The sequence below is a fragment of the Leucoraja erinacea genome, chromosome 5, assembly GCF_028641065.1.
Source record: "Leucoraja erinacea ecotype New England chromosome 5, Leri_hhj_1, whole genome shotgun sequence".
Taxonomy (NCBI): domain Eukaryota; kingdom Metazoa; phylum Chordata; class Chondrichthyes; order Rajiformes; family Rajidae; genus Leucoraja; species Leucoraja erinaceus.
In genome coordinates, this window is record NC_073381.1 from 77,452,839 (window position 1) to 77,465,402 (window position 12,564).

General features: G+C 44.1%; 1 protein-coding gene across 44 annotated transcripts in view; it reads left to right on the forward strand.

The window, feature by feature from the left end:
* eya4 (EYA transcriptional coactivator and phosphatase 4) overlaps nucleotides 1-12,564 on the forward strand; it is a 408,000-nt gene that overhangs the window by 229,252 nt on the left and 166,184 nt on the right. For all 44 annotated transcript variants that reach the window (XM_055635975.1, XM_055635976.1, XM_055635979.1 and 41 more), the window contains one exon: nucleotides 7,144-7,193. In XM_055635975.1, coding sequence (XP_055491950.1) covers nucleotides 7,144-7,193 — 50 coding nt within the window. The remainder of the gene's footprint in view (nucleotides 1-7,143; nucleotides 7,194-12,564) is intronic.

Genomic DNA, 12,564 nt, shown 5'->3' on the forward strand with positions numbered 1-12,564 from the left:
TGAAGTAATTTTTCTCACTATCCTTTTGTTGCTGCTGAAGGCTTCATTCAAGAAGAAGTATCAAAGAAAGTAAAGGAAAGGGACAGAATTATAAAGTTCTGGAAAAAAGTTAACGGGATGTGGGGGAGGGGGATCCTTCAAAATCTTCATAACATTTCACCGATCGGAACAAAACTTATTTGAACTACAGCAGGGGAGAGTGGTGAGTAAGGTGGCTAAAAATAGTAGCGCTATGGGGAATCTTTTTTGTGCAAATTTAATTACAACACAGATAGGAAGTGGTCAAGATGAGCGTTTTAGTAATATACTAGAACAAGTGCTGACCCGTTGGGTCTGTTTCCCCAACGTGCGGTTGTGGGGGGGGGAGGGAGGCGGCATGCAGCGTCACACACACTAACTACCCCCCGCCACACACACGCTAATTACCCCCCTTGATATTATATCACTATTATTAATTTGCTCATTTTACCCCATAACCACCCTATCTACTGACGCATAGACCCCAACTTGCAGTCACATCTAGAGAGGGGGGGCGGGGGTAGAGAGTGAGGGCAGAGAGATAAGGGGCAGAGACAGAGAGAGAGGCAGAGACAGAGAGAGAGGGGGGCAAGAGGGAGAGGGGGGTGGAGAAGAGGAGAAGAGGGAGGGTGGGTGAGGGGGGGGGAAAGGTTGGGGAGGAGGGGGAGAGGGAGGGAGGGAGAGAGAGAGGGGAGGGGCGGAGAGAGGGGGTGAGAGTGAGGGGGGGAGAGAGAGGGGGGGGTGAGGGGAGTTGGGGAGCAGGGGAGGGAGGGGGAGGGAGGGAGGGAAGAGGGTAGGGGGTGGTGGGGGGAGGGGGTGTGGAGGGGAGGGAGGGTTTAGGGGAGGGAGGGTGGGGGGAGGGGATGGAGGGGAGGATGGGGAGAAAAAGTGGAGAGAGAGGAGGGGGAGAGAGGGGGGGGAGGGGGGGGGGAGGGAGAGGGAGGGAGAGAGAGAGAGGGGGAGGGGGGGAAGAGGTGGGGAGAGAGAGAGAGGGGGGAGAGAGAGAGAGAGTGCCTTTTTACTTCAACCCAAACCCCCCAAACAACCATTTGTAGGCAGTGCCTTTTTACTTCAAACCAACCATATTTTCATTTTCAAACCACATTAAGGGCACTCACAGTTGAGTAGACATGTGTTCAGTGTTATTCAGAGAGACGTGACCTCCATCTTGCAGAGACTGAGCGAGGTACACCACTTCCTGGTTTTATAGTCCCACACACTCCCTCCAGCAGGGGCGGCAGAGAGAATGGTGAATTTAAAAAAAACATTAATATGTCTGATTTTTCATCGATGGGAAAAATCCTCTGGTCCAGGAAGGCAGACGTGGGCTCTGAGCGAGGTGGCCAAAAATGACGGCCGTAGGTGGCGGCATTCTCTCGGAAATCGCAGCACCGTGGGCCAAAAGCGGTCAAGATCAGACTTTTAGTAATATAGAAGATAGATAGCCAGCATCTGTAATTTTTTGGTTTTGTAAATATTTTCAACCTCTTGCTCGTTCTTCAAAGGCTTGCTAATGCTTCCTTTTAAGAAGGGGATCCAGTTTCATAAGGTCAGAAGTGATAGGAGTAGAATTAGGTCATTCAGCCATCGTCTACTCCGCCATTCAATCATGGCTGATCTATTTCTCCCTCCTAACTCAATTTTCCTGCCTTCTCCCCATAACCTCTGACACCTGTACTAATCAAGAATCTTATCTATCTCTGCCTTAAAAATATATACACAGACATGACCTCCACACCCTTCTGTGGCAAATAATTCCACAGATTCAACACCCTCTGTTCTAAAGATATTTCCCCTAATCTCCTTCGTAAAGGAAAGTCCTTTAATTCTGAGGCTATGACATCTGGTCCTAGACTCTCCCACTAATGGAAACATCCTCTCCACATCCACTATATCCAAGCCTTTCACCATTCTGTATATATCAATGAGGTCCCCCCTCATTCTTCTAAACTCCAGCGAGTACAGACCCAGGGCCGTCAAACGCTCATCATAGGTTAACCTATTCATTCCTAGGATGATTTTTGTAAACCTCCTCTGGACCCTCTCCAGAGCCAGCACATCCTTCCTCAGATATGGTGCCCAAACTTGCTCACAATATTTCAAATGCGACCTTACCAGCGCCTCATAGAGCCTCAACCTTACATCCCTGTTGTTGTATACAAGCCCTCTTGAAATAAATGCTAGCAGTGAGTTTTTCTTTACTACTGATTTGACTTACAGATTAATTTTTTGGGAATCATGCACCAGCACTCCCAAGTCCCTTTGCACCTCCAATTTCTGGATTACCAAAATGTATGACTCCACACTTTGCTGCGCTATATTCCATCTGCCACTTATCTGCCCACTCTCCCAACCTGTCTAAGCCCTTTTGCAGAGTCCCTGCTTTCTCTACACTACCTGCCCCTCCACCTATTTTCGTATCTTCCGCAAACTTGACAACAAAGCCTTCAATCGCCTTGTCCAAATCAATAATACCTGTATATATAATGATTTTCTCTTACATTTACTCTTGAATCTGCATCCACATTCTTTCATGGGAGGTAGATGCCACATACTGTTTTCAGTTTTAGTTATGAATCCTACTGAGACAACTTTGTTTTATGTCACTGCTAGTACATACATTTTTATACTTTCTGAAGTAGGGTACTGCACGGCTAATTTTGAAAAAATGTATGGTTTAAATTCACTCACACACTCATGATTTCCAGATTATGGTCCAGCTGTAAACCCCACAGCTAGATCATGCAGTTTTGATATATTTTAGTGGTGCAGGAAATAATTATCTTTTTCTCCCCCATCCCCTCTCCCCAACTGCCTCCCTCCCCTCGGTAGGCGGAGAGGGGAAGGAAATATAATTATTTCCTGATTTCACCCTTCATCAGACCTGTGGAAGTAATTGGTAGCTCCTTCAGACAGGAAATGCAGGCATAAGGGGTTGAATCGATTCTGTTATAATACGAAAAAGAATTCATGTACATTTTATGTCATGTAAAAGGAATTCTGCTTTTAAAAATAATTAAGAATGAATCGCAAGACTATAGAAGCTTACAGATGCACAATAAACTGGAAGGCATGGATGTGAGTGAATATTTTATTACATTTTACAGTGCATTACTTGGTTAATCTCAATTCACTTTGATCTAATTAAAATTTAAATTGGCAAAGCCTACCAGAAAATGTCCGCCGATGTTAGAATTCTATCCCAGTGCTTCCTTGTGAGAAGTACAACATATCCAATGTAAGATCAGCGAGGGAATCTATATGTGGAGCCACAGGAGATGGGTGACGTGTTCAATGGATATTTCTCATCTGTATTTTTCATGGAGCAAGACATGGATGCTGGGCAACTTGAGATAGTTATTAGTGATGTCTTAAAGAGAGTCCGCATTGAGAAGAGGAGGCGCTAGAGATCTTAGAAAGTATAATGATAGATAAATCCCCTCTATTTCGGCAGCACAGAATGGAGTAGCAGTAGTTGCTGATTTACAGCGCCAGAGACCTAAGTTCAATCCTGACTACAGGTGCTATCTGTGCGAAGTACATACATTCTTCCCGTGACCTGCATGGGTTTTCTCCGGGTGCTCTGGTTTCCTCCCACACTCCAAAGACATAGAGATTTTTTAGGTTAATTAGCGTTGGTAAAATTATAAATTGTCCTGAGTGTGTAGGATAGTGTATGAGGGTCGCTGGTCGGCATGGACTCCATGGGCCGAAGGGCCTGTTTCCACGCTGTATCTCAAAAGTCTAAAGAGTGCCCTCAGAATTTGTGGTAAGCTGGAGAAGATATTGTGAAGAGTCAGGCAGTGATATTCATATCAACAATAATCACAGGTGGGGTCCAAAAAGACGAGGCTGACCAATGTCACCCCTTTAAGAAAAGTTGCAAAGAAAAGCCTGGGAACTACAGGTTGAGGAGTCTTGAATCAGTGGTGGGCCAGTTATTGGATGGGATGGGTTAGTTGGGCCGATGGGCATGTTCCCATATATGTTCTGAATTGCTCTATCATTCCATATCCAGACAAATCCAACGTGTAACTGCCTCGTAGGATGCTGCTGCATTGTTTAATAATATGTTACTGAGATTTACTTGTCATATCAGTATGTGCAACTTCATTGCTCTGCTCTTGTTCTTAAGTTTAATGTAATGAAAGATTTAGCCTTTCATCAGCAATTCAACGTGCAGAATATATTTAATATATGAAATAAGTGTTTTTGAATCATTTTAATTACCATGTGATTTTTCTGAACTAATAAGAGTTTATGTGACATTTGAATAGACTTCATAGCACTTCCAATGTGTACCATTGTATGTTTACAGTACTTCCCTCATATATCAAATTATACACACGAGACAGGAATGCTTGCCAATACTAGCAAGTACAGTACTATATGCATCAACAGTTTACAGTCTTGGCAATTGCCACTTGTACAAATACGCCTGCCTCACTGATCAACATTTATTTTCATGTCATTTCAAAGTTTTTGATTCTGACTACTCAGGTTGTTGCAGAATTTACAACTGTTGTGTCCTACGATTAGTTTACTTAAGAGATACAGGGCGGAAACAGGCCCTACGGCCAACCGAGTGTGTGCCGACCAGCGATCCCCGCACATGAACATCACCCTACACACACACACACAAGGGACAATTTACAATTTATACCAACCCAATTAACCTACAAACTGGTCTTTGGAGTGTGGGAGGATCCCGAAGATCTCGGAGAAAACCCACACGGTCATGTGGAAACCGTAGTTGGGATCAAACCTAGGTCTCTGGTGCTGTATGCATTGTAAGGCAGCAACTATTCCTGCTGCGTCAAAGTGCCGTTTGGTTAGTGTGTTTAGTATGGTTATGGCACCAAAATTGTCATTTTGTGGACAGTGAAAAAAGTGATCTAAGATTACAGCCCCACGATCCACACTGAAAAACAACTTTCTGCCACCTCCGTAGGTACCCTATCTTCAAAGCAATTATATTTCAAATGCCCTGGATCCCATGCGATCTAACCTTCAAAACTGAAGCATTTTGTGTCTTTCCTTGGAAAACCAGCATCTGCAGTTCCTTGTTTCTACATCTCAGCGCCATTTGTCTGCTTGATAGACTCGCTGATCTACAAGTTTAATACAAGTTGTTTCAGTGAACAATCAAGCAGTGCAGATCAGGCATTGTCAGGAAACAGAGAAACAGAGTTAGTGAGGCAGGCCACGGTATTTCATTAGAACTGGAATGGATACCAATAGATTGCATGGAGCAGAGGACAGAAAGAACACATAAATACAGCACAATTCTGTTTCACACAAAGGCAATTGGAAAACTATTCTTACCTCTGCTGTACGCTAACTAATATATGCACAAAGAAAGGTAAATAGAAAAGATCTGTATTTGTATAGTTCCATCCATTTTCAAAAGGTTATGACTTTAGAGATACAGCGTGGAAACAGGACTTTCAACCCACAGAATCCGCACTGACCAACAATCCTACATACATGAGGGACAATTTTACAGAAGCTGATTAACCTACAAATCTGTACGTCTTTGAAATGTGGGAAGAACCCAGAGAAAACCCATGTGGTTACAGGAAGAACATACAAACTCCATACAGATAGCACCCGTAGTCAGGATTCAACATACAGTGGGTCTCTGACATTGTAAGACGGCAACTCTACCACTGCACCACTGTGCCACCATGCTTTGAAAGTATGAGAAACTTACCCGTTCCATGAGATATAAAAACAACTGCTTGGACAGTCATGCAGTCATTGAGTGAAACAGTGTTGTCATCTCCAGAATGGGTCTCTTCAGTCAATGACACGTGATGTAACCAGAGATCTTGATGATGGAGTCATAGAGTCATACAGTGTGGAAACAGGCCCTTCGGCCCAACTCGCCAACACCGGCCATCAATGTCCCATCTACCCTAGTCACACTTGCCTGCGCTTGGTCCGCAACCTTCCAAACCTGTCCGATCCATTTACCTGTCCAACTGTTTCTTAAACAATGCGATAATCCCAGCCTCAACTACCTCCACTGGCAGCTTGTTCTATACACCCACCACCCTTTGTGTGAAAAATTTACCTCTCTGATTCCTATTAAATCTTTTCCCCTTCACCTTAAACCTATGTCCTCTGATCCTCGATTCACCTACTCTGGGCAAAAGACTCTGTCCATCTACCCGATCTATTCCTCTCATGATTTTGTACACCTCTATAAGATCTCCACTCATCCTCCTGCACTCCATGAAATAGAGACCCAGCCTACTCAACCTCTCCCTATAGCTCACATTCTAGTCCTGGCAACATCCTTGTAAATCTTTTCTGACCCCTTTCAAGCTTGACGATATCTTTCCTATAACATGGTGTCCAGAACTGAACACAATATTCTAAATGCGGTCTCACCAACGTCTTATACAACTGCAACAAAACCTCCCATCTTCTATATTCAGTACTCTGACTGATGAAGGGCAATGTGCCAAAAGCCTTTTTGACCACCTTATCTACCTGCGAATCGACCTTCAAGGAACCATGCACGTAGATCCCTCTGCTCTACAATACTACTCAGAGGCCTACCATTTACTGTGTAAGTCCTCTGCAGTTGGATAGGGCTCTGGTAAACCACATCTGGAGTATTGTGCACAGTTTTGGTCTCCTAATTTGAGGAAGGACATCCTTGTGAGTGAGGCAGTGCAGCGTAGGTTCACGAGATTGATCCCTGGGATGGCGGGACTGTCATATGAGGAAAGATTGAAAAGACTAGGCTTGTATACACTGGGATTTAGAAGGATGAGGGGGAATCTTATAGGAACATATATAATTATAAAAGGACCGGACAAGCTAGATGCAGGAAAAATGTTCCCAATGGTGGGCGAGTCCAGAACCAGGGGCCACAGTCTTACAATAAAGGGGAGGTCATTTATGACTGAGGTGAGAAAAAAAACGTATTCACCTAGAGTGTTGTGAATTTGTGGAATTCCCTGCCACAGAGGGAATGAAGATTATTAAAGAAGATACTACCAGGCAAAATAGCATTCCACTAGGATAATACTTTTCTTGCCTTAACCAGGTGTAATTGAAGGAAACAGAAGTTGCTTAATGATTTAACTAATTGGTATATATTTATTTTTGCAGGTAAAGAAAACACAGCCAGATTCAGATGTTACAGAGTCTCAGAACTCCAGGTAATGCAAGCATTTCTACATTTTTGAGCAGTAGAATAGTAACCACCTTATCATACCTGCTACAGACTAATCACAAGAGAGTTGTATAACTAATTGCAAAACACTAATTTCAGCTTAGTAACTGAGAGGTTTGCAAATGGTCAATTTTAAAGCAAGGAAGTTATTTAAAGAGACTCTTTTGAGTGTATTCTTGGAGTGAAATCTTTCAGTTTTGATCCAGCTCCTTCTCCACTATTGAAATCACAATTTAACTCTTTACGTTTAATTAGCAAATGTTGATTCTGCTATTTATTATCTTATTCCGTCTGCAAGTTACTTACATTTCAGTTTAGCATGTTTGTGAAGTTGAACCAAATGAAACCAGAATATTTTTCCCATTTTAAATATTATATTTTTTTATTTTGTCGCATCGAACAAAACAACTGATTGAGCCATGGAGCACAGAAACCGTCCCATCAGCCCACCATGTCCATGCATAGAAGCATAAAAGCATAGAAATATAGGTGCAGGAGTAGGCCAGATGGTCTTTCGAGCCAGTACCACCATTCAATATAATCATGGCTGATCATCTAAAACCACTCCTGCTTTTTCCCAGAATTCCCTTGATTCCTTTAGCCATAAAAGCTAAATCAAACAATCTATTGAAAATCTCCAGTGAATTGGTCTCCACTGCCCTCTGTGGCAGAGAATTTCACAGATTCACAACTCTCTGGGTGAAAAAATGTTTTCTCATCTCAGTCCAAAATGGCCTACCCCTTATTCTTAAACTTGATGCAGACTATCAAGTAACACTCAGTCGCTATTCAACTGCGCCTTGGCAATAAGCGAGTTCGGTATTTCAATAAACACAAGGAATCATGGGATTTGTCAAAGGTCATTCGGGATTAAAAAAAAGCGAACACTGCGCTGTATAAACTGTGTATAAATTGTTAAGTATTCTACCAAGGAATTAATCTAGTATTCTGTCAACAGCTTCCTTTCTTGTTCTGCTGTTCACACAGTACTTGCACTGTCCCAGTTCTCGTTCATTGATCTGTAATTATGAGATATTCAAAAAGTTATAGAATTTGTTATTTTCATTAAATCCTTAATATGTTTGCTACTGGAATAAGAAAATATTACTGGTGTTTGAAACATTTTCTTATCTTTATTCATAATTTATGTATAAAAATACATTTAATCTGAGGCAGGCAGCGACTGTATCAGTGTGATGTGGGGTGATGCTTTACCTACAGATGGTGTGAATGAACCGTTAAGGCAAAGATTCATCTCTGAGGAAAACAGGGAGTACAGGGTTGGCCCTGTGAAGGAGTCACCAATCCGATATAAGAAATTTAACTGTGAAATGCCTGCCATTTAGTATTGGATAGATTGAGTGGAGGGTCTGTGCTGTTTTAAGTTTGCAGTGGTTGCAGTGCGTTTCCCCCAGCCATCTTGCCCAGTGCATGTTGGCCAGCACAGTTCAGCAGCCCTTGTTAGCAGAGGCTCTTTGTGTAGGTGTTACCTGAAGCCCAAAGTTTTTGTGGAGGTTCTGCGTTAGGATCGGGCACGCAGCGAGCTAGCGAGAAGGTTGTCAGATCAGGTTGCCGAGTGGCCAAAGGGTGGATTTTAATGGGTCGTTATTAATCTGTTCCATCTGTGCGGCATCGTCAGTTCTCTCTCTCCCCCAGATCCCCACCTCAACTGTCAACAAAGTCTGACTGAGAAAATGCTCCACTCATATTACGGGTTGGCTCCGCGTTTGCCCACTCGCTGGGCCGGGCGGTGCCTCTTACAAAGAGAGCGAGAACAAGTCCCGTCAGCTGGGGAGCTGCGACCCACTCCTGAGTGAAGCCTCTAGTTTGGCTGCAGTTCAAATGGCTGCAAATTATCACAATTATCACTGCCCGGTCACCCGGACCCGGCTCCCAACAGTGTGCCCTTACAGACTGGAACCAACCCCAGAGGTTAAAGCGACAGCATCTTTATTTCAGCCAACCCATCTCGAAAGTTTAATCAACCTGATCGAATCCAATCCAAACTTTCCAACACAGCACATTCTCCTCATTTCCTTCAATCCAGGAAGGTTGTTTAGATAGGAATATAAGGACTGTCTCAAATTGGTTGACCACACAACTTGTAATTCGTGGAAATTAATATCGAATTTGAATGGCTGTGCCAGGGATTTGATAATTGGCAGGTTTGTTCCAGGCATTCTTGCCTTTTCAGGGCTGGTGCTGTATTGAGTCAATAATTTAAATAGATACAATTGTGGATTTGTGAAGCCCGCAGTACGCTGCCTACTGCTAACATATTTAACGGATACATTTATTTATAAATCTCATTGAAATGAATACGCAGGTCCATACACACTGTAGCTCAGCTGGCGAGAATGTTTATCCCGAATGACCTATGACCTGGGCATGCCCTTTTGAAATACCGAACTCGTTTATTCAAGGACTCTTTCAAATGCTTCTTAACTGTGGTGAGACGTGAGAGTACATGCCTTCACCACCTCCTCTGGCAGTGCATTCCAGGTTTCAAGCACCTTGAGGCATCCCTTCTAAAGAGGGACAACCAGGATAATATTGAATGCTGTTGTCACTTTGTTGACACCCTATACATGGCGACTCTTTGCATACTCTGTGTATTGTGTGCAAAACAAAGAATTTCACTGTACCGAGTACATGTGACAATAAAGTATCAATGAATCAACCTGTACATAATAACATACTCCATGATTTAGGCCAGCAATGATAAATGAGCTGCGATATATTTCACCATCAGAATACTGTCCTACTTGGTGGGGAATCACCAGGTGTTGGTATTCCCATATACTCTTGGCCTACATGGTGGTAGAGGCCGCATTTCTGGAAGGTCCCATTGGAGTTACCTGAGCATGTAAAAGTGTTGCATTTCGTTGATGGTACACATTGTAGCAACGATGCAACAGTGAAACAGCAATTGCATGGTTGGCTTGGCAGATGGAATCCCATGGTTGGCTTGGCAGATGGAATCCCACTGTTTGGGATGATGCACGGCTGTTTAAGTTCTGTGTAGGAAGGAACTGCAAATGCTGGTTTACACCGGAGATAGACACAAAAGGCTGGAGTAACTCTGCGGGACAGGCAGCATCTCTGGATAGAAGGAATGGGTAAAGTTTCGGGTCGAGACCCTTCTTCCGACTGAGAGTCAGGGGAGAGGGAGACACAGAGATATGGATGGGCAAGGTGTGAAAATGAGGCATCAAAGGCGATGGTTAAAGATGGGATGTGGTGGGGGTGAGGTGGGAGGGACATAAAATGCAGAGCAGGAAGAGTGGGGATGGGTGCCCATTGCATTTAATGAAGGGGGAGACTCGATGCAAGACGGAGGGAAGGGGTATATCGTATTGAAGGAAAGGTTCTCACGGAGACTGAGAGGTGATGAGATGAGGGGGATGCTGAATGAGAGGAAGTTTAGCAACAAGAAGCTATGAGTGTGAGGGAGGACAAGGAGTGTGAGTGGATTAGGAAACTGCATAGTATTGTATTGTAGAAGGACGAGATGCAAAAGGTTATCTGTGCTTGAACTAGGCATTCACATGCGTGTGTCTGTGTGTGTGTGTGTCTGTCTGTGTGTGTGTGTTGGTGTGTGTGCATGTGTGTGTGCATGTGTGTGTGCGTATGTGTGTGTTCATGTACAGGCAACGTCCTCCCTCAGTATGTTGTTGGGATCCTCAAGTACACGTCCCTTATGGACAGCCCGACAGCGGGCAAATCTGAACATAGCTGCTGACCTGTGGCTTGTTGATGAACGAGTAACTTTGCAGAGTCAGTCATTGCAGGATACTTGGCCTCTGACCAGTGATCATAACCAGAGCTTCCAACATTAAGATTCTGGTCAACGATGACCTACCTGTTGCTAAAGATCAGGGACTTGATGATATTAGTGTCATTGAATATCAAGGTTAGGTGGTCAGAGTTGGACATTGAGAAGATTACAGCTAACATCACCACATCTGACCTTGTGATGGTCTTTGATGAAGTAACTGAAGATTGTTGGGCCCTAGATACTGCCCCAAAGAACTTCAATGATGTCTTGGGGCTGGTATAATTGATCTTCAACCACCACAAACATCTTGCTTTGTGCAAGCCAATGGAGTTCTCTTGATACACGCTAACTTTATTTTTACCATTACATCTTGATGCAGTACTTCATCAAATGCTTCTTTGACGTGACTTCCACCATTGGAGTTACCCTCACCTCCTCTCTTTTGCCAACTAAACAAGTAAGTACGTGTTGTTTGACAGTACTGCCGACACCCCTCCCAGCATTTCTGTGATGATTGAGGGTGGTCATCAGCAAGAGCAAATTTGTCCTGCTTTCCTCTGGCAATGAAGAATGACAATTAATCCATACTGGCTTCAGTGGCCAGGATGGACTGAAGCAATTCCCCACATTGCCAGGTAGATGTTAGTGTTGCAAATGTATTGGAACAACATGCCTTGTTCTGAAGTCCTAGTTTGAAGAATCATCCACTTCCAGCTAATTTGTTGCTAATACCTCAGCCTTGCTTCTGGGAATCTCCGGTGAGCTTCACTGTTGTAGAGGATAAAGACGTTCTGGAAGCCTTGTCCCTTTGACATTGAGTCAAATCCAGATTGATCCAAAATTTGTGGACACAAGGAACTGCAGATGCAGTTTTACAAAAAAAGACACAAAGTACTGGTGTCCACAACTAAATTACTAACTAAAAAGGCTGTCCCACTGCGGCGACCTAATCTGCGTATTTAGAAGAGTTTGCCCTCGACTCAAACTCACATCATGATCGACACGTGGTCCTATGTGGTCCCATGAGGTCACTGCAACTCTCCTTCATACTCGGGAAGTTCTCGCTTGCTCGCGGCCTCAGTTTGGTCAAGGAAACTTTTTCAGCATGTTGAAAATGTTTTCGCTCGTAGCGTAGTGCAGTGGAGTGGGGTCGCTATCTAGTTATAGGCAGTCGAGGTAGCCGTAGACAATCTCCTTCGCTGACTGGGCATTTTAATTGGCTCATTGGAGTTTTCAGGACCAAGGAAAACCGACCGGTAGGTAAAATGCCCGCTAAACTTTATTATAAGTTGTCTGGCTTCTTAAAAGTGTGTCTCCACTCCTCCTCCCCCCCCCCCCCCCCCCCTTATCCGTGCCTTCTCTCCCCCTCTCTCCCCTTCTCCACCCCCTTCTCCCTCCCTTCTCCTCCCTTCTCTCCCCCCTCCCCTCCTCTCCCCTTCTCTCCCCCCTCTCTCCCCTTCTCTCCCCTTCTCTCCCCCCGCCCACCACTCTCTAAAGGACTTACCGTACATTGTGCAGCCGTCTTTTACCTTCTTGTTCATCGTGGGTGTGAATTTCAGACAGCGCTCCCCCGGTTTTT